At 56.6% G+C, this 21,685-nt stretch overlaps 2 protein-coding genes across 2 annotated transcripts; one reads left to right on the top strand and one right to left on the bottom strand.

Annotated features, from left to right (window-relative positions):
* Nucleotides 1-6,976: 6,976 nt before the first annotated feature.
* ZNF503 (zinc finger protein 503) lies at nt 6,977-11,602 on the bottom strand. Its single transcript, XM_024253954.3, has 2 exons — nt 10,078-11,602; nt 6,977-9,343 (listed from the first exon to the last, which is right to left on the bottom strand). Exons 1-2 carry the CDS (start codon nt 10,390-10,392, stop codon nt 7,718-7,720), a joined length of 1,941 nt encoding a protein of 646 aa, XP_024109722.1. The 5' UTR covers nt 10,393-11,602; the 3' UTR covers nt 6,977-7,717.
* A 136-nt stretch (nt 11,603-11,738) lies between these two features.
* Nucleotides 11,739-21,403, top strand: LOC103891653 (uncharacterized). Its single transcript, XM_063727602.1, has 4 exons — nt 11,739-13,049; nt 16,239-18,913; nt 19,116-19,170; nt 21,183-21,403. Exons 1-2 carry the CDS (start codon nt 12,252-12,254, stop codon nt 16,377-16,379), a joined length of 939 nt encoding a protein of 312 aa, XP_063583672.1. The 5' UTR covers nt 11,739-12,251; the 3' UTR covers nt 16,380-18,913; nt 19,116-19,170; nt 21,183-21,403.
* The last annotated feature ends 282 nt before the right edge of the window (nt 21,404-21,685 follow it).

Genomic DNA, 21,685 nt, shown 5'->3' with positions numbered 1-21,685 from the left:
CCTTCCTAACAGCCCTATTTCCAAATACAGTTACATTGGGGTGTAGAGCTTCAAATGTTCAAATGAATTTTTTGGGGGACACACTTCAGTCCATAGAAGCCTTGAGTTTATCTGAGGTGGCAGTGTACCCAACTAAACATGACATTTCCCAGCCTCTCTGACAGCTATATGTGGCCAAGTGACTCAACTCTACACAATGAGGTGCAGGCTGAGGAGCAGTGTGGTTTCCAGGAAGACCTATTCAAAGGGAGAGGGTCCCTTTTACCTCTTGTTCCTTTTCCTGTGGTTTGGAATGAGCTGATGGTGCCTGAGCTCAAGCAGCCATCTCGGACTCAGAGATGACGTAAGGATGAAAGCTTCCTGGGTTGGCAGAACTGAAGACAGAAGGACCCTGGGTCCCTGGTGACCGAGGGCTCCCCCAAGCCTGGAGTGCCCACCTCCAGTCTGGGAGAATATCTGTCTTCCATAAGCCACTATTTAGGAGTCTTTGTTATTGCCAGCAAATGCTATTTCCAGCTGATGCATGGAAGCTCACCTGGCCCTGAGTTTTGAGCTTCAGGCAAAGACATTCAAAGTTCCTCTAAGGCCACTGCTACTTTTCCTCCTACCCTCCCTTCTTTGGAAGCATAATTTTATCCAGGAGTTCCCGATTCATGCACATTTGTCCTCCTTCTGTCTTTTGTTTTTTTTTCTTTCCTCTGCTTTCTCCTCTCTCCCTCCCTCTCTTCTTTCCTTCCTTTTCCTTCCCTCCTATTATTTATTGAGCACCTACTATGTTCCAGGTACCATGCTAGCTGCCATGATTAGAAGTAGGTATAGGAGATAATCCCTTCTCCCCAGTAACCCAGAATCCAGGCTTTCTGGACAACATAAAGAGAATATGATGGCAGGATAGAGCAAAGGAAAGGACATTAAATCTGATAAAAAGGGCCTGGGGCGTTCCAGAAGGAGGTCACACTTGGCCTGAGATCTAAAGTAGAACTTTTGTGTTGCTGGTAATAAGGAAAAGAGGGTGGAGGACAAAATCCCAGGCATGGGGACCAGCACAGTGTTACTTTATTCGGCTTCGTCACCTGTAAAATGGGGACAGTAATAGTAACATGAATAAGTGAATGGATGGACTAGTAAGTGTGCAGTTCATGCTACTTTTTAATATTATTCTTGTTGGCAATGTGCTGTTCACACTAGTAGGCACAGCCCTGTATCAGTTTTGGAGACAAGCTTCACAGAGGACATGTGACTTACTTGTCCATGGTCACACAACTATAAGGAGGCACTGCTCAAACCCAAGTGTCCTGGTCCCTGGTACAGTGACCTTTATATCTTTACCCTCTGCCTTTGCATTAAGTGCTGAGGGAATCCAAAGTGAGGGAAAGATCAGTGTGTGGTAGGGGAAAGATCTAGAGGGCTTCCTGGAAGAGGAGAGTATTGAGAGCATTTTGGTAGAAAGGGAAAAAGGAAGGCATTCCAGGGAAGGAGTGTATGATGGGTGCCATCCACCAGGGTGTTGGAGGATGGGCTGGGGGGCTAGCTGGCTGGCAGAGGATTTGAACTCTGAAGATTGGTGAGACACGAGGTAGAGCAGGCAAACAGAGGCAAGATCATCAAGGATGAACCATGATTACAGGCACCCTGATGGCCAGGTAGTGGAGTGAAGCTCTAAGCCAGTGGCCCACAGGGAGCCACAGGAAGTTCTTGAGCAAGAAGGCTGGTCAAAATGAAATGAGACTTTGGGGAGAAAGGAAAGAAAGAAACAAACTTGTCTTTACTAAGAACCAGTATGAACTAGGCAGTAGGTTGGCCATTTTCAAATTTATTACTTAATTTGAGACTCACTACAGCCCCATTAGGTTGGTATCAATGTCCCCATTTCACAGATGAGAAAACTGAGGTCAAGAGAGACTTAGCCTTAGATATGAGTCAGTGGTAGAGCTAAAAGATAGGTTAGACTGAACCCAAATCTGTGCTTTTTCCACTGCAGCATGTGGCTTTATGCTGGTCTCACTCTAGGAATATCTCTTGTACTGTGAGTGTCCCAACTAAGGCATTTCCTAGCCAGGGCTTGAGTCTTTTAATAGCCCAGATACCGCCTGGGCTCACTCTGGGTCACACTGGGCATAGAGGCCTTAGTACCCTTGGGAATTTTGGGGACTCCCAGCACGGGGTAGGATTAAGTGCTTGGCTTCCAGGTCTGAAAGAAGTAGGTTCAAATCCCAGATATACTGTGCATGAACTGGAGAGTAATATGCTTTAGCTCACTGAGCCTCAACCCAGGTGGGGCAGCGGGATGAGCCCTGGATTGGGGGCCAACCCAAGCATAGGTTGAAACCCTAGCTGGAAGTGACAAGCACTGAGGAGGTGAAATGGTGTCTTTATTATTTCAAAATAATGAGTTGGAGGGGGTAGTGAGGAAATAAGGTTGCCCATGAGCTGATCATTGTTGAGGCTGGGTGATGGGTTTATGGGGGTTCATTACACTATTCATTCTACCGCTCTGTTTGAAAAATCTACATTAATAAATAGGCTGGGCACAGTGGCTAATGCCTGTAATCCCAGCACTTTAAGAGGCTGAGGTGGGCGGATCACTTGAGGTCAGGAGTTTGAGACCAGCCTGGCCAACATGGTGAAACCCTGTCTCTACTAAAAATACAAAAAATTTAGCTGGGCATGGTGGTGCATGTCTGTAATTTTAGCTACTCAGGAGACTGAGGTGGGAGAATCACTTGAACCTGGGAGGCAGAGGTTGCAATGAGCTGAGATCAAGCCACAGCACTCCAGCCTAGGTGACAGAGCAAGACTCTGTCTCAAAAAAATAAAATAAAACAAAAAGAAAAAAGAAAATCTCCATTAAAAAATAAAATAATAACAATAACACCAAAAACCTTTTTGAAAACCCAGCTATGTTCACCACACCCTCCTCTAGCTGGAACAGCATCTCTGGCTCCCAGGCACTGTTCTGCTTTAAAACTTCATCAGGCAGGAGCAGCCAAGGTGAGAATCCCTGCTTATAGCCATCTCTCACTAGCTGTGTAACTCAAGCCACTGTCTTTCCCCTGCTGAGCCTCAGTCTCTTCATCTGAAAAACGAGGTGAAGAGTCTTTTAACTTTTAAGTTCAGGGGTACAAGTGCAGGTTTGTTACATGGGTAAACTTGTGTCATGGAGGTGTGTTGTACAGAATATTTCATCATCCAGGTATTAAGTCTAGTAATGGGGTGAAGATTCTAATGACCTCATGGAACTGTTGTGAAGTGTAAGTGGGATGATATAGGATCCCATGGGCTGGGCATAGCCCGTGACAGATGTGAGCAGGTCAGCCTGGGTTTTCCAGTCACTCTAAGCACCACCAGGCTGCTAGCCACATTCGGTGAGGAACCCTAAGCCAATACGTGCAGCAGAGGCCAGCGGATGACCTGGCAGGGGATTGGTCCCACCTTCTGGGCAACTTTTACGAGTTTTCTGTGTAAGTACTGTGTACTAACGGATTGTGCCGCTGGAGCTGCAGCCTTATGAGTTTTCTAAAGCACAAGAAGTTCATCACCTAGCGGGGCTTTTTTATCTGCCTTTCCTCACTGCTTAAAGACCAAGCCCACATCTTTCCTTCTCCTGTCTGCTGTCGGAGCATAAGTGTGTGCCACACGTAACCAGGTGTGCCAGAGTCAGAGCAGGGGGTGGCTTCTGTGGAAGTAGGAGTGAAAGTGTGGAAACAAGTGAGTGCGAGTGTTGACAGGCATCTGCATTTGTGTTAGTTGTGCTTACTCAGAGGTCCACAGGCTTGTGGCAGATTTCAGAAGCTGGTCCTTCTTCAGCAGCTCTCTCGGAGGCACACCTCCCTGATCTGCATCTATGCAGAGTTACCCAGCACAAGGACACCAGGGTCACTGTGTCACCACCAGAGGGACAGGTAGGGGGATAAGATTGGATGGTGGGGGAAAGACCTGGGCTTTATCTGCCAGCCCTGCCACTGGCCTCCAGGACTTAGTCTCGGTTTCTCAAACTGTGTCAGGGACGAGTAAATGGGATGAGCAGCCCTTGGCAAGGGGTAGGCACTAGGAAATCATCGGTGAAGGAGGGAGTGAATGAATGCAGGCCTGTGTGGGGACTGCTTCAGCAAGGCAGACAAGGTGATGTGTCAGAGCCTTGAGGGTGGGAGCTCCCCAGGTTGGGAAGCGACGGACACCTGGGCCAATCCTCCGGACAGGAATAGAGAACAAGGAGGAAACAAGGGCAGAAGATGGAGGGGGTGGAGAAGAGCAGGGGAGACGGTTCGCAGCAGGAGAAAAGAAGCGAGGAGCCACAGGGAGGGGCCTCCTGGACACTGCTCCCAAAGCCACGCGAAAGTGGAAGCGCGGGGCCTCGGGATGCCAATCCAGCCGGCTGCCCGCGCGCTGGCCGGGGTTCCGAGGCTCCTTCCTGCTCCGCCGGGCTCTGCAGCGCCGCCTGGTGGACACGCGGCGCTCCGCCCGGGCTCCAGCCGCCAGCCGGCGCGCCGGGGATCCCGCGGCTGTTCGGGAGAAAGCTGGAGAGAGTCGGGGGGCGCGCCTTGGGGAGGGGCATTTGTCCCTCCGAGGAGGCTCGCACCTCGGCCTGGACACGCAGCAGATACTGGCTCCGCGCGACCGGGGTGACTCGGATCCGTCCAACACGTCGGGAAATCCTTTCTGCCCTCACCCCCGGGCGCCCCAGCGGCGGAACGCAGCTGCCTCTGTGTAGCTGCTCCCGGAAGGGGTCTCATCAAACTTTTAAGGGGCTTTGGTTTTGGGCTGTGTTGATAAAATACCAAGAAGGGGCACGAAGGCACGAACGTCCCGAGTTCGTCTCCCTGCTGGTCCCAAGCCTGAATCCCAGGGCGGGGGAATGTCTAGGTCCTTCCCGGCGGGCAAGGTGTGGTGGCTCAGGGACCCCTGTCCGAAGACGCTAGGGAAAAGAGGCACAGCTTGTGGGTCGCAGTGGCCAGGAGCGCGTGGCTGCTGCTGGTGAGAGAGTGGTAGACCCCTGGCTTTTAGGTCCCGAGCTGCGGGCACCGGAGCATGGGACCCCGGCTGCAGCACCGCCACGCGCGCCCGCCCTCTCACCTGCAGGGCGGGGGATGTCTGTCCGAGAGCCGGGGCGACAAGACCGCCGGCCAGGATTCTGAAGGAACCAGGCCCAGCCCAGCCTCTCTCGGCCGGACCAGAGTGGGAGCGGGACTGCGGCGTCCGAGGACGCTGCGGGCCAGGGGTCCTCCTCGGCGCCAGCTCTGTTTCCTGGGGTCTCGCGACGTCCGGACATCAGGGTCGGGGGTGCGGAGACGGCGGCGGAGCCAGAGTCCCCACCAAGTCAGTTCCAGGCGGCGGCCCGCGCGCTCCCCGCAGCGTCCGGGAGGTCGCTGGGGGTGGCTTTGCGTGCAACCCGGGTAAAGGCCCTGCAGCCGTGAGGCTGGCGCTGGGAGGAGGGTGGAAAATCTCAAAGTCACCAATCCCAGTGCAAATGGCGGCAGGGGCCGCGGGCTGTCGGACACAGGCGAGAGGCCAAAGGCTGACTCCGCGCGGCCGTGAGTCCCCAGAGGCAACGGGGGTACCTGAGCGCCGAGGGGATCCCGAGACTCGGAGAACCCAGAATAGCCTGACCCCAGGGAGCGGGGAGTTTGGGGTGCGCTCTCACGTTTGGGGTGCGACTCCACGGTCCCGGAATCCCCGGAAAGGGCGCTCTGGGCTCAGAGCTCCCAACCAGCCGGAGGACCAGGGCTAGCGCCCAGGCCTGGAGCGTCTGGGAGGGGGCGCTGGGTCTCGGGCCCCCTCCCCCCAAAAGGGACTGGGACTTTTTTCTGCGTGCTTCCTTCGGCGCTTCGGGCAGCTCGTCCTGCGGCCCAAGCTGGGGAGAAGACAGCGGCCCGTGCCACAGGGAGCTGCACCCGGACCCAGACTCCCGCCGCGCTTCTGCAGAGCGGAGCCCTAGGTGCCCACCTGGTAGCCCCAGAAAGGCCGGGCCTGGGCGCCGGGACGCTCGTGGGGCCGCACTTGGGGGGGCTTTCCGGGTCCCTGGCCGGGCGCGCTCTCCTGCGGCGCGGACTGGAATAGAGCGCTGGCCGCAGAGACACCCGGACAGGGAAAAGCAGCGGTGGCGCCGGCCAGCCCTGGGTCCCGACTCTGGAGGGAGGAAGGAGCCGGCGGGTGGGGGTGGGGGTGAGGGCGAGGGTTGGTGGGAGCGTTTAGAAAGCCCTGGGCAGCCAGAAGAAAAGAAAAGAGGACGCACTCTCCCCTAGGGACCAGAGGGTCCCTGCGTACTCTCCCCAGGCCCGGGACACAGGTTCCCCCAGCGCCCCTCCGCCTCCCAGTCTATTCGGCTTGCCCGCCGCGGGCAGGGGAGGCTCGGAAGCCAACGCAGGGGCAGCACGCTGCCCCACGTCCCCGAGGCCCCGGCCCAGGCCCAGCCGGCGAGTCCCGGCCTGCTCCACTCTGCACAAAACGAAACCCAAACGCCCAAAAAGCTCAGGAGAGAAATTTAACAAAAACCCTGTCCCCCGCCACACACCCCCTTTCACTTTTAACAAGCCAGCTGCCAAGAGAAAATTGAAATAAAAACGAAATGATAGATAGCGGAGGACACTATCTTTCCAAATGGTGAAATATCCTCTAAAAATATGTTCCCCAAGGCCAGCTTCGCGGCTGGTAGCCCCTTCCGACGCCTTTGCCTCCCAGAAAATCACAACAAAGCGATCGGAAATTCGGCCACGGTCCCGGGAAGAAGGAGTAGCAGTGAGGCCCCGGAACCCACTGCGGCCGAAACTGCCATGCTCTCTTTAACCAAAATAAAAAAGATAAGAAGAAGAAGTAAAACCCTTTAATACATCAAATATACGGAATTTTAATCTTTAAAGCGATACATTGTCTATTATTTTAGTACATGACGTAAACCTTGTCCCCTTCTCAGCGGGTGGACTTAAAAATTAAAAATAGTTAAGTGTTCCTTTTAAAGAACAAAATAAGGCAAATGAGGTTTTGGAATAGAATTTTTTCTTTTTCTTTTTTTTTTTTGTTTTCTTCCAGAATACGTACAAAAAAATACCCATTCTCTTCGATGGTATACACCTTAAAAATAATTGCAATTTGAAATCAGAGCTGACAAATTGTGACTTTTTTTCATTTTTTGTAACAAACATGCATGTAAATTTGTGTTTCAATCAGACATTAAATAACGTACAATACAATCATAGCAATTTTAAAAGTAACATTAAAGAGAAGACCTCTAGTTCTGTGGCGGTTTTGCTTTTATTTATAATCTACAAGGGATGGGAGGGTTTGTTTTCCACATTTTTACCCTCAAGTTTTAAATTTTTTCCCTCCTTTTTACCTACACAGCTCAAACTAAATAATGCACTTTTGAACCACGGGTCCGCTTGGAGCTAACATAAATAAATACCAGTGTCCACCGATGCAGTCCTCAGATGAACACTTTCTCAATTATTTTTTCCTTCTTTTTTCTATAAAAAGTCAAATGATATTTTTTCAACTTTTATAAAGTTTGGGTGGGGAGGTGAGAGTGGGGAGAAGGGGAGTGTCCCACCGGGTCTCGGTCGCTGCTGTCGGGTAGATAGATACGGTATACATTTCTTTCCTTTCGTGGCCCGAGTCCTCCCCACGCGCGGGTGTCAGCAGCCTGGGCCGTGATCCCGCCCCTCCCTGGGCTCCTCCCCTCCCCCAGCTCCTTCCTCTCCCTCGCTCGCCCTCCCGGCCGCTCTCACTGATACCCCAGCGCCGAGGCGGTGGTCAGTCTCTGTCCGTAGAGGGCGTAGGGGGAGTAGTAGGGTCCGGTGGCGGCGGGCACCGGCACGGGGGCACCAGGCGTGGGGAGCGGGCTCTTGGAGTAGGGGTGGTAGCGGCTGCTGAGTCCCAGCGCGTGGTGGGGGCTGCGCAGCGCCAGCGTCCCAGGGCTGCCCGGTGCGCCCGAGGTGGGGATGTGCATGTGGCAAGCCATGGCGGCCGCGGCGGCGCTGGCCAGAGACGACGAGCTGGGGTAGCCCGACAGCAGTTTGTCTGTCCCGGGGAATGCCGTATGGGTCCGCAAGTGGCTCAGCAGCTCTTCGGACGTGGCGAAGCGCTTGTCGCACGGCCCGTTGGCCGACACCCAGTTGCAGATGTGGGGGAGCGGGTCGTTAGGGAGCATAAAGCCGTAGGGGTAGAGGGGGTGGCCGGCCAGGGAGGGCGGTGTGGCGCCAGCAGCCGCGGCGGCCGTTAGCGAGGAGTGCACACCGTGCAGCGGGTGCGTGGGGTACACCAGCGGGTATCCGGACTTCAGCGCCGCGGCCGCAGCGGCCGGATCATGTGCGCAAGAAGCGCTGGCGGCCGCCGCCCCTGCCAGGTGGCTAGCGCAGTGGTAGCTGAGGCAGTACGGGTCCCGGCACAAACTGGCTGTCATCACGGACGGCGGAGATGCTCCGGCCAAGGGGCTGGAGCCGGCCGGCTTACTGCAGCCCAGAGACCCGGCCGCGGCCGCCGCCAGCTGCGCCCCCACCAGGCTGCCCGGCTTGGTGGGGTCAAGTGCCACGCCGTGTGGCAGGAACTGGGGCGGGTAGCCGGCGTAGGCCCCGGCCAGGCTGCCTGGGTAGGTCATGCCCGCGGGAGGCAGAGGGAACACTGTTTGGCCCGGCTTGTAGGGTGACACGGGAGCCACCAGCCCAGAGCCCAGCACTGAGGAGGAGGTGGGCGCGCTGGGGCCGGAGCCGGAGCTGGAGCCCGATGAACCACCGCAGTCCGAGCCCAGAGCCTTGCCTCCCGGGCCCCCATCCGGATGCTGGTTCACATCCACATTAATCCCGCCGCCGCAGCTAATCCGGCCGTGTGCCAGCCCCGTGGGTCCCCCTTCGGCCGAGGCGCCCCCGGTGCCCTTGCCGCCGCCGCCCACGTCGGTGTCTTTCTTGTCGTCCTTGCCCTCCGGGGCACCCCCGGCCGAGGACAGCATACCTCCCGGCGAGCAGGCCGAGGCGCTGGAGCTCGGGCTGCCTGTCCTGGGCGTGAATGGCTGGCAGGTGGCGCTCGGTACCCGGAATCCCGACTTCTCCGACGAAACACCCCCGCCGCCGCCCCCGCCACCGCCACCGCCTCCACCGCCGCCTCCCGGCTCCTTCTTATCCGAGCCGGGTTTGGAGTACGGCTTGAAACTCGACTTGTCCTCCACGCCGATGTCGCTCAGCTTCAGGGGGCCCGATTTGGTGTCCTTGTCGCCCGCAGCGCCGCCGCCGGCACCGCCCGCGCCGCCCCCGTTGGAGGCAACCGAGGAGAGTTTGGAGGAGGGCGAGGGGTCGGGCTTCCCGATCTGCGAACATGTTTGCGCCAACAGCGCCAGCGGGCTCTTCTTGGCATCGAGCTGCGGGGTCAGACGATGGGGGGGAGGTCACACAGAGAAAGAAGTGGAAACCCTTTAGAATCCTGGCTTCTGGGGTTCAAATGCCTCTCCGCAACAGCCCACGAAGATCCTCCCAGCCCCGAGGCGCAATTCTAGGCGGCACCCCCTCTTCAACACCCACTCACAAACATTCTCGCCGTTGGGAAAGGCAGCAGATTGCTCCCCCCACCCAACCACCACCTCCAGCAGCATCTTTCCTGCCCTCTCTGAGCGCTAACTAGATTTTTAAAAAGCAAAATGTTTTGGTTTTCGGTTCCTAGATCCAGAACTGTATCCCCTCCCCACAAACACTCCTTAATTCTTCAGAGCAAGGACTCGGGCGGCTGGCGCCTCAGAGGCTGTGTGCACACACTGGCTTCTGGGGATCCTAAGGACGGCGACTTTGGAACCATATTTCAGACCTCCGCCTGCCTTCGGTACCGAGTGAAGGGGCCTGGGTCGGGGTAGGGGCTTTCATATCGAAAGGAGAAACAAACAAGTATTGGCAGCCTTGCTCCCTATAGCATTCACGCCCTATTCCACTTCCTCCCCCTTTTCCGCCCTAGTTTTGAGGTACGGAAGCAGTAGCCTCTTCCCCCATTCGGGAGCTGAATCACTCAGACCCCCCCACCTCCGCCCAGATCCCGAGAAAAAGAAAGCCCTAGGGTGGCACCCAGGGTAGTGGTCCCAGTGCGATCCAGAGAGAGGGTCCTTACCTCAATGGGGCTGACGGGTGTGGAAGGCAGGGGCTGCAGGTACTCGGGGTGCAAAATGTGGCCAGTTCGTGCCGTCAGCATCTTCAGCACCTTGATTGGCAGGCGGTTGGCCTGGCGCAGGGGGTCAGAGGGGGGCACGGCGTGCACAAAAGGCTTGGTGCTGCCGGCCGGAGACGAGCCTGGGCCGGGGCCGGAGCTTTTTCCAGAGAGCGCGCTGGTCCAGGCAGGGTCTGCACAGCCTCCGCCGCCGCCGCCGCCTCCGCCGCCGCTGTGCTTACTGCTTCTTAGGGCAGAAAGCGAGGGCGCTGTGCTCATGACCCACCCGCGCGCATGGGAGCAGCGGGGGGGAGGGCTCCGGGAGGCGCGGGGCGGGCTCGGGGCTGCGCGCTCGCCCAGGGAGCAGGAGCAGCGGGAGGAGGAGGAGCTGGCGCGGCGGCCACGGGCGCCCAGCGCGCCTTCTCGGCGCCTGGAGCCAGACGCGAGTAATCCTGGGTGGCCCGCAGCGGAGCCGTGGCCGGGCTAGAGGAGCCGGCTGGACTGCGGGAGTGCCGGGCGGCTCGCGGTGTCCACCTCGGGCTGCTCCCCTGCGCTGCGTTCTCGCGGCCCCGCGCCGGCGCTGCGCTCTGCGATGTGAGCCGCTGCGTGTCCAGCCGGGGCTCTGGCGAGGAAACTCACTTCAAAAGCAGCTGCACCAAGGGAGAGATTAAAGCCTTTGCCGCCTTCCAATCAAATGGGAGCCCGAGGTGATTGGAGGGTCAAGGGGATGTGACGCGTCCCGCGCCGCCGCCGCCGCCGCCGCCAGGACTCTCAGAGCTGGTTTTAATGGGCAGCTCCCTCTTCGCCGCCCCCCTGTGTGTCCCCTCCCTCGATTTCGCTGCGAGGACGAGATGGACATTTATTCTACGTTTACCATCCGCCGCCTCCCTCTTTTTTCCTCCTCGTCGTTCTTCCTTTCCCCAGCTCGAAAATAAACTGAAACCTTCTTTTGGAGTGGGGTGCGCGTGAGGAACAGACTGCGGGGGTGTCCAGAAGGAGCACCGGTGGGAGTGTGGACACCGGCCGGACTGTCAACTCCAGGGGCGAAGGGAACCTGCACACCCAGTGTTTTTTCCTTCGCAGTAATCGAGATCCCGCGCGGCGCAGCGCAGCCACCAGGGTAAGAAGGCAAGGTGGGGAGCCGGAGCTGGAAGAAGCCCGCCCGCCCGCTCTAATTTCCTCAGATTCCGCGGCGGAGAAACCAGAAGCTAGATGGGCAGTCGCAGCGGCGGCGGCTCGACACCGCGAGGAGCGCTGGGCTCTCCGCCCTTCCCGGCCACGTGACGCCCGGGGACGCGTAGATTGGGGCAGCAGCAGGGATCACATGTTTCCTCTGTTTCACACTCAGTCTCTCCCCCCAACCCCCCATTCTTACTCGCCCCTTCCACCCTCTTTTCCTCCCTCCCCCCCTTCTTTGGGCATCTCCACCCCTCCATCAATTGTCAATGTTCCTCGCCCGCAATCAATCAGTTATTTGTCAGCTCTTGTCAATCCTCCCGTGATTTATGTCAGCTTTTGTTGCTGATTACAAGGCGGGTGCGACTTGAAGGGAAAAAGAGAGAGGGAGAGAGAGACGGAGAGGAAGGAGGAGATCGAGAGGGAACTGGAGGAGGGGAAAAGAGGAGCGGCCTCCTGGGATGGGGGTGGGGTGGGGGCTCTAAGAAAAAGAATGAAAGAGGGGAAAGAGGCGCACGGTGTCAGGAAAATGAATAGCGAGAGTAAAGTGCGCAGGTGCGCCCAGGGCGCTGAGAGGGGCGCGCAGGCCTGGAGTGTGCGCCTGCCCTCTCGGTGTCGGAGAGACGCCCTTCCACCTCTGGGAACTTCGGTCTGTGGGGGTCGCGGAGTTCGGGCGCGGCTCCGGGTACCCGAGACCAGCGGCGGCAACGTCTAACACGGGAGATTTCCCGCCCCCCCACCCCGCCGCCGCGAGTTCCCGCGGGGCGTGTAGCGTGCGGAGGTCAGGCTGCCACCCTCCGTAGATCCCTAACCCCAAACTCGGATACTTCTAAGAGCCACAACACCAAGGAACCTCTAGTCCTGGAGGTCAATGGTGGGGTAAACCTCGCCTCAATTCTTTGACCCCCTCGGGTCGTAAGCAGGGCTAAGAGGCTGCGAAGAAGAGGCCTGGCCATGGGTGTATGAGGGAAGAAACATCTCAGGCTCACTCATGCCCCCTCCCCGACCTTCTCCCACCTGCCGTCATCCCCGCAGGCTGGGGAGCCACGGTCACTCGGGGCTGCTCTCTCAAATTTATTGGAACGCCGAGTCGGAACGACCTGCGTTGGGAGAGCCGAGGGAAGGAGCGAGAGAGGGAGGGGGCGGCTGCCTGTGGGAACGCGGGTTCTTCCAGGGAAGCGGAGCGGGACTGCCGCGTTCCCCTCGATTTGCACCGTCACTCGGGTTGTTTGGGAAGAAAAGGGGAGGCGCTGTGCGTGCCACCGGGTACCTGGACCTGGGTGCCCAGTGTGTATGCATGCCTGTGGCGCTGCGTGAGTTATCGGGGCTCTGATAGCGTCCGGAGCGGGTTCGAGGGTCTCCTCCAGAAACTCGCAGAAATTAGAGGGGGTGGGTGGGGAGGAGGACACACCCCCTTCCTCGGAACGACTTGGAAGACTTTGAATCTCCCCTCCTCCGCTTTTCCGCCCCGGCTCTTCTTTTGTTGTCAAGTCTTTTTGATAAATGGTGGGGCTGGGAGCTCTGGGAGTCGGGAGCCAGTCTGTGCCCGCGTGGGGGGCGGGGGCCGAGCCTGGAGACCCGGTTTCGACCGGCACGCACCTGGGGCTGAGCCGGGTGCGCGCGGGGGTCGGGTCTGGAACCTGCCCTCGGAGTGCTCGCCCTCTCCTCTTGGCCCATCTCACTCCCCTCCCCCACCTCACTCCCCTCCCCAGCTTCTTTCTCTGTCTCCCACTCCGCACGGGTACCGAGAACTTTCCGGGGTGAGTTTTAGAATTTGCTCCTAGGCATTCTTTTTCTGAGTTTGGATTTTATTCCTTGATTCTTTGGGTTGGTAAACTTTATGAGATGGTAACTTGATTGAAGCTCATTTGGAGAGAAGAGGGGAGTGAGGCGGTGTGTGCTTGGGGCTGGTGTTTGTCAGTGTGAGCGTGTAAGAGCACACCTGCATTCAAGGGGGTTTGTAGTGTCCGTGCGACATCTGAGGGAGGTGAGTCGGAGAGCGGGTGGGGAGGCCCCACGCTGAGGGAGGCAGTTGTCTGGTCTCCGGGGTGCGAGTCCCAGGTGCGCGTTTCGGAGGGCGGGACAGTCCTACGCTGTCTCTGCGGGGCAGCGCGTCTGTGAAGCACTCTTATCCTTCGGGTGTGTCCATGTGTGCCTGGTCACTGAGTGCGCGGCCGTCTAGGTGTCGACCCAACCAATGGTAGTGCTCCTAACGCCGCGAGCCCACCTTTGGGCCGCTATCGCCGCAGCCTCCCCGCGAGGCTCGGGCACTGAAATTCTGGGGCCTGCGGCAGGGCTGGGGGTGACGCAGCCAAGGGCGTCCCTTCCCAGCCTCCAGACTCAGCTCTTCCCCCTCTCCTCTAATTCCAGCAGCTTATTACGCCGGCGGCTCAGGGGAGACAGCCTCAGCACCAGAAGCCTGGGGGGGCCGTGGAGTGGCTCCCGCGTCCCCTGGTGTGGCCGCACACGCTTGTGGGGCTGCGCTGTGCTGCGTGGGTGCGGGTCGTGGTCTGCGTGCGTTCGCTTTTCTCAAAACTCCACTCCGAGGGTCCGAGCGCATGGGGGCGCCTGGGGGCCTGCGCGCCCAGGGCCTTTGGGAGGCGCAAGCGTCCAAGCCTGCGCACCTCGCGCAGGAGGCCAAACCCCCGAAGGCCGCGCGGGCCTCAGGGTGGGGGCCGTTAATTACTCTGCGCCAGGCCTAAAGCCTCCAACCCCCAGCAGCGGTTGGCGTGGATGTCCTGCGGATTTTATTTGCGCACAATGGAAATGATTTGTTTTCTCTAAAAAAGGAGTGGGCAAGGCAGATATTGGAGGAGGGGGTGGGAGGAGGAGAAGGAAGGGGAAAGAGCTGAGGAAAAAAGTTTGAAAATGCCTTGAACTATTCACTGTCGAGATGGCTAATCAGTATTGAGGCCGGAGGGCAGGCGGGCCGCCTTTCACCGCCGCTTCCCTTTCATCTCGGGCTCGGCGGAGGCGCTCAATTAAAAGCCTATCAGTTTGTAAGTAAATCAACGCCTATCAGAGTTGTCACATCAAACAAAACGATTATTATTGCAGCCCGCCTCCCCTATTAATCTCCCTCGAAGATAATCCGCCTGACAGGTCAGGCCCGGCGAGCTGGAAAGCCTGGCCCAGAGCACCCAAACAGTCCCGGACTGGCGCGCGCCCCCGGGGGCCTCCCCACCCCTGTCCTGCCCCGCCTCGCGGTCCCTGGGAGCGGGGAGAGAAAGCGCACGCGGAGGCCTCTGCACCCAGGTCCGCCCCACCCGACTGGGAGCAAGGCCCAGATTCGCGGGGCCAGTAGGGGACAGTCCCGCGCGGCCCTCGCCGCTGCTCGGGGCAGGGGAGAAGCCTGGCGTGCAGGAGCCGCGGCCCGGCCCGGGGTCTCGCCACGGCCTGCGCTCTCCTCGGCGCGCCTCTCCTGGCTCTCATTTCTTTTCTTCCTCCCTTCTTTTTGTTTTCTCTCCCGCGTCTTTCTGGGCTCCCCCATCTCTTTCCTCCATTTCCTTTTCCCTTTTCTTACTTGCCAGGGAGTATTTCCCATTCTGGCTCCCTCTTCTTGGTGTGCCGTATAAGCCTTTCTTGCGCAGCCACACTGCCTGGAGTAGGACGTTCTCAGGGCCCGGGTTATTTCTCCCGCGGCAGGGTTGCCCCAGGAGTGTGCAGTTCCCAGAAACTCATGGCAAAGTCCTCTATAATCTCTTTCCGAGCAGGGGCTCTGAGAAGCTCTGCGCCTATTTAAGGGTTGGGTGGGTTTGGAGGGGTGAAGAGGAAAAAGAGGGAGAGAGAGTGGTGGACATTTGTCCTATTCTGGAATTAGTATTTTGCCTTGGAATTTCACAGCTGTAACGTTGCCGACCTCGCTGTTGGCGTTGCCCTGGCTTTTCAAATATGTAGATAAGACTCACGGGGGCATCCGGGCCTCAGTAGTGACTATGTGTGTGTGTGTGGGTGCCTGATACAAGTAAATATACCCTCAAGTTAGTGTCCCAAGAGTTTGGGTGGGCCCTGGCTTCTAGAAGGCGCAAAAATCGTGGCCTTCTTCCCAGTGGCCTCCGGCTTCCTGCTTTGGGATGCCTCGGAATCGAGCCGGACCCGCCTTTTTCTGCGCTCTTCCTCCACATCTATAGACCCAAACGGCCACTGCCAGAGCCAGGTGGAGCCAGGATTGAGGGGTAGCTGAAGTGTCTGTGAGGAAAGGGCTGCCCGGGGGAGCCCAGGCCTGCCACCTGATATGTCGGGTTCAGTGCCCCGCGAAGGCTCTCCGCGCCTGTATCTCGGAGGACCCCCAGAGCGCTGCAGTATTGGGCGTCAGGGCCGAGACTCTCGCAGCAGTCACGCCGCAGTCCGAGGCCACAGACATCCAATAGAGCCCACTTCAACTTGCAGGGTGCATGGGGTCCAGGACCGGTGGCCCCCACACAGGGTTTCCGAAAGCCTCTCCATTTGTCTGCACTCTCCACCGCCGACCTTGTAGGAAATGTATTTCCATGCCCAGAAATATTGTTTGGACACAGTGGCTCGGTTATCTTCGCGCCTGCTTTTCTTAAATACATTTATTTCACCTCTGCCAAGCCGCAGATATTTAAAGATCTGTAGATACGTTAACCCTCAGCGATGCGGGACTCACTCTGGTTATAGATGACATTCTCCGGGTGGTTATTTGGACATAAGTTCTATCTCCAGCCCAGATGACACCCAAGCAGGGGCTGTAAAGGACACTTGCTCTAGAATGTTTTCAACTGAAATATATGTCCACACACGGAGAATTTAAGAGTATTTTTATATTTCTCTCTAGATCTAAATATTCAGATGTGTTAATTACATGCCCTGGAAGCTGGAAGCGATCAGTGGTGTTCACACTGGACGTGGAGCTGTTTGTATAATTTTCATCTCCCTGTACTTACATATGACTCTCAGTCTAATAAATTCAACCTTGTCATTTTTAGAATCGACGGGATTTCTCTGGCTGTCGTTTGCGCTGCATTTATCCGAATAAATCCAGCTCGCAAGCATCCTGCAAGAAACGGCTCCCGGCTCGCGTGTACACCGACACCTCGGCCCAACGCAGGACTCGAGGTGGCTTCTAGTGCCCGGGTGGCTGCAAGTCTGGCCTCCGAAGGAGGCTGGACAAGCGGCGCCCCCAGGTCGAGCGGCCTCTCGCTGCCTGGCAGTGCCTGGCAGCCCCCCCTCTGCCGGTGCTTCAGCAACCCTCCTGGCCAGGTTCGCCCGCGGTGAAAAATGAAAGCAAATTCCCCAACAAAGGTAGCCGGAACTTTCCTCGACGAAGGCTCCCTCCTGCGCCTGTGTCTCGGAGAACCCCCAGAGGGCTGCAAGTTAGCAAGAGAGATTCGATGACGGCTCTGGAAGGCGCGCGAAGGGTGGGGCGGGGGGGCAAAGAGGCCACTGGGTGACCCAGCCTGGCCCGGGGTGAAACGCTAGAGAAGGCGCCTCGCCTTCCTTATTTCAATGCAACTCCTCGGCCCCAGACGGTAAAAATAGTTTCCAAGCTGCCGCGGACGCCCAGGATGTGTTTGCAGAGATCAAACTGGGGAGGAGGCAGCTTTGTAAAAGTTGCAGAAAGATTAGCCGAGAAGCGTCCGCCCGGCGGGGCTCAAGAAAGCTTGGGGACAGCTCCACGTTCCTTGGGGCGGAATGGCCCAAGAATTGGCCTGGGTAACCCCCTGCCCAGTTCTCTGTCCTCACTTCGAGCCAGCGCTTAAATAATTTCCCGCCGCCTGCCCTGCAAACTTCGCGGCGCGGCGCCGGCGAGGCCAGGACACAGCAAAGGCTAGCAAAACCCCGCCGCGGCGCGCTCAGCCCCAGCCCTGAGAGGCTGCGCGGCGTAGGAGGACCAGTGTGGTTTCCGCTCCTACTCGGCTGCCCGGACCCTCAAGACCGATTCCCCAACTCCTGGGAGCGGGTGCTTCCCTCTGGGAGCCGAGATCTTGCGGGGCCAGCGAGGGCGCAAAGTGCGCGCGCTAGCCCGCGCGGGGGCGGCCGCGCGTCTCTCCGCGGGGCCTGTCGCCGGGCCTGTCGCCAGGCCGGCCGCGGCGGGTGAGTGATGAGGGCAGAGAAGGGCGCCCATAAATCGCGGGTGTCAGGGCGAAAAACTCTCTTTATTGTCTGCGTGATGGATGGGCCCGGGGACGAGACACCAAATACTTCGTATCGCCTTTAAATGGGAACACATTTTCCGCGGCCATAATTCATGTTTTTTAAATAGAAAGTTTGAAATGTTGCCTATATTTCACCAGCCCTGACATAATTATGAATCGCTCCCTGCATGCAAATATCATTATTTAAAGCGCCGGGGAGAGCGCGGGGGAGGGGAGGAGGCGCGGTTCCCGGGGCGTGGGGGTGGTGAACCGGGGAAAGTCGGTGGAGGGGGGCCATCTCCCTAAAGGGCAGAGGGTGAGGTGCGGGGAATAGCCGTATCTGGAAACCGAGCGTGCCCCGGGGCTTCTTTCCCGCCGCCAGACCCTGCACGGCCGCCCTGGGACGTTTTTCGAGGCTTGGGACCTAAGACAGGTCTCCGGACCCTGCTGGGAAACCAGCGGGCGTTTTTCGTCCCTCTCTGAGGCCATTATCCAAGCTGAAACCACCTTTATAAGAAAAAAGTTTAAAAAAAAAATTTAACAAACACAAATAATAATAATAACCCAACATGTTTCGCGTTCTTTACCACTGCATCGATTTTATTGATTTTCATTCTGCAAACCTGGGAATGTGCGCGCTCGGGAGGGGAGGCTGTCAAAACCCAGTCACCGCGGGGACTGGGTGGGGGACAATTCTCCGACGCCGCGGCCTGGACCCGCCCCCACCCAACCGGCGCACCACCTCCCAGGCACCACGGAGCCTGCGCAAGTTGCGGGGCCGTAAAGGAACCGGCCCCCAGTCTCCGGGGGCTTCAGTCCCGCCCCTCTCTCTCCCCAGTGCCCTGCAGCGCTCCCAGGGTCCGTGTCTGCCCTCCCCAAGGCCCCACCGTCAATACAATCGCTATAAAAAAAAAAAAAAATCTCCCAGGCACGTGCCGTCGGCCTCTCCCCTGCCCGCCTGGCCCAGGAGGCGCCCACACCTGCGCCCTCACTTGCCGAGACTTTACCTGTGCAGTCCCCCGCGGCGCCTGCAGCCGCGCAGGTAACCGAGAAATGGAAGGGAGGGCTGGGGAGTGAGAGGGACACAGAGCACCGCCCGACACAGCCAGACACGCGGACCCGGGGCCTCCTCTCCGGACCGTTGCTGGGGCCCTGGCGGAACCAGCTCCGGGAGCCGAATTGAGCCAGGAAGAGTCGGCCGAGGGAGGGGCGAAGGGAACGGGCCTCGGGAGGGAGGGTCGGGCCCGGCGGCACTTCCGTTGGGGGTGGGGCTGCGGGCTGCCGCGCCGGTCCCGCCCCTCCGCCGCGCGGGCCCGCCCGCTCCAGGCCAGGCTCCGCCCCCACCGACCCGGAGCTGGATCTCAGGCCACGGCGCCCCCCATCGCGCCTCCAACCCGGGAGGCCTCGGGCTGAACCGGGTTTCGCGGGAGGGCAGAGGGCGGCTCCCTTTTGCTCACCTGGGGGTACTCTCTTTTTAAGTCATAGGAACAGAAGCATGTGCGGACTAGGATCCCAGGCCCAAACTTGTACGTGAGATTTGTTGAAACTTAGGTCATTTGGTACTCCTGACACCTGCCTGGCCCAGGGGTCCTCACGCTCTCTCTGCGGATGTGATCAGCGGTCCTCTCGGACAGTGGGGAATATAGTCCGTGCTCATAGGGTCCCACCTATCTTTCAGGAAGAACAAAAACAAAAACTAACACTTTTTCATTGTTCATTTTGTGCCAGGTGCCATTTAAAAATTTTGTATGAATTATGTCCTCGCCCACAGCGACTCTCTGAGGTAGGTACCATGAATGCCCCATTTCACAGATAAGGAAATTGAGGCACAGAGAGAAGAAATCTGCCTTGCCTCACCCACATCCCATCCTTATCCCTTCTTTTCTTCAGATCTGGGGCATACCAACTCCTTACTCTGGGGGAGTATTGGAGGGAGGGGGACTTCTACTTTTCTGATGGGGGAGTACCAGCCTGTTAACCACAACCATTTGCAGCTGAAGCCGGTGCAGAGCAGGAGGGGGATCTGCACAGAGGAGAACAGTATAAATGGCATGGGGTCATCTCAGCCCCTGGCCAGCTCCCAGCCTAATGGGAAAACCGGACCATTGAGCATTCCTTGCTGTTTCCGTGTAGTCCCAGCCCAAGCCAGCGTGCTCTTTCTTTAAAAAGCAAATCCAACCATGTTTCTCTTCTGCTTAAAGGCATCCGGGTTCCCATTGTTCTTGAGAACAAGTTGAGCTTGCCTCCCCTGGCTGGTGGGTCTACACTGGCTCTGCCCCAGCTTGCCTTTCTGCCTTTGTCTGCCTCCACACCCCCTCACCCGGAACTCCTGCTACCCAAGGCTTCCTTTTAGTTCCTCAAATGTGCCATGCTACTCCCTACCTCAAGGGCTTTGCTCCTGCTTTTCTCTGTCTCTCTGGAATTACCTGTCCTTCTCTTCACCTGGCTTGCGCATACTCTTCCTTCAGGTCTCAGCTCACACATCACTTTCCTGCATCCTCCCACCTCCCATTACCCTCACTTATAATAGAATTTCCTGTTGAGAGTCTGTCCCCTTCACTGGATGGTAAACTCCCAGGGGGTAGGGACTAGGGCCGTTCCTTCAAGGAACAAATGAAGAAAGAGCATTTGTGTAAACCACCAACTATGATGAACAAATGAAACTGCACTTTTTGGGGCTACCAGTAAGTATTCTCCATGGTCTCACGTTCCAAGATGTTCTCAACTTAATGAGGGCGATGATACAAATCTCATGAAAACATACGTTATTTTGAATGTCTTTATTGTAAATGTCAAATAAGGGGATGCTGGAGGAGGTTGGAGAAGAGCAATATGCATGGATTACAGCCATTTACTCAGGATTTCAAGATGCAAGATGTGTTGGTTGACACAATTTAATGGAAAACCATGCCACCCACGACTATCTCCCAATGTTGGGCATGTATGTCTCAAGGCTCTAGCCTGCACCCTCTTTACTCTTCCTTTCCTCACATATTATTGCTATCACAGTTCAGTTCTTACTAGCTTCTGACTGAACTGCTGCTACAAGAACCTTCTAATTGTTCTGCCCATCCTCCACCTCTCCTGCCTCTAATCCATTATACATACTCTTGCTGGGTTAATTTTCCTGACCACATCATTCCCTTACTCAAAACTCTTCAGTGGCTCCCTATGATACAATGTAACACTTGACTCTTCATAACCCACTTCCAAACTACTTTTGTAAAGCTTTAAGATGCATTCCAAAATTATGAAAGAAACACATGTTCACCTCAACCAGGAAAACACTCAAAGATATACAAAGAAAAACATTAGTGATCTTCCTCACCTCCTCTGCATTTCCCACCCAGTCTCCCAAGACATCCATTGTTAAGGACCTGGGGTATAACTTCTACCTCTTTCGCCATGCTCCATGCTCATAATAAACTATATTCATATATGTGGAGCTATTGTGTTATTGCCTATTTATACAAAAAGGGTTATATTAGGGGTCTCTGCAACTTGCTCATTCATTCTTAATAATAAATGGGTCTATAGATATGGAATGAATATATTCATTTTTTAGCTACATAGTAATTTTAATTTCTTTTTATTTTTAAAAAAAATATATGTATGTATGTATGTATTTTAGACAGGGTCTCACTTTTTTGCCCAGGCTGGAGTGCAGTGGTACAAACATGGCTCACTACAGCCTTGACCTTCCAGACTCAAGCGATCCTCCCGCCTCAGCCCCTCAAGTAGACGGGACTACAGGTACACACCACCATGCCTGGCTAATTTTTGTATTTTTTGTAGAGACGGGGTTTTTCCATGTTGCCCCAGCTGGTCTTGAACTCCTGAGCTCAAGGGATCCACCTGCCTTAGCCTCCCAAAGTGTTGGGATTACAAGCCACCATGCCGGCCAGCTACATAATGTTTCATAGGATGTATGTACTACACCTATTCAACCATTCCCCTATTAATGCACACATAGATTGTTTCCAGGTTTTTCTTGCTAATAAAATTTCTTATGTCTATATCCTTGCAATTAGTGATTTTACTTCTCTAGGATAGTTTACCAAAAGTGCAGCTACTTACACATCAGCCAAATTGAATTTCTTTGTTCTCCCCACATGCCCTGTGTTTTCCTTCTGTCTCCTCTCCTTGGAAAGCCCTTGTCCTCCATGCTTGTGTGTCTAACTTCCAATCCTGCAATGGTCAAATCTGATACCAGAATTTAGATATATTATCTGATATCCACCTCCCTCCACCTTCCTCATTTGAACACTGTAGTAGTGTACCAGGCCCAGGCAGTGGTT

This window comes from Pongo abelii, chromosome 8 (genome assembly GCF_028885655.2).
Source record: "Pongo abelii isolate AG06213 chromosome 8, NHGRI_mPonAbe1-v2.0_pri, whole genome shotgun sequence".
Classification (NCBI taxonomy): domain Eukaryota; kingdom Metazoa; phylum Chordata; class Mammalia; order Primates; family Hominidae; genus Pongo; species Pongo abelii.
This window is presented reverse-complemented; position numbering and strand designations above follow the sequence as displayed.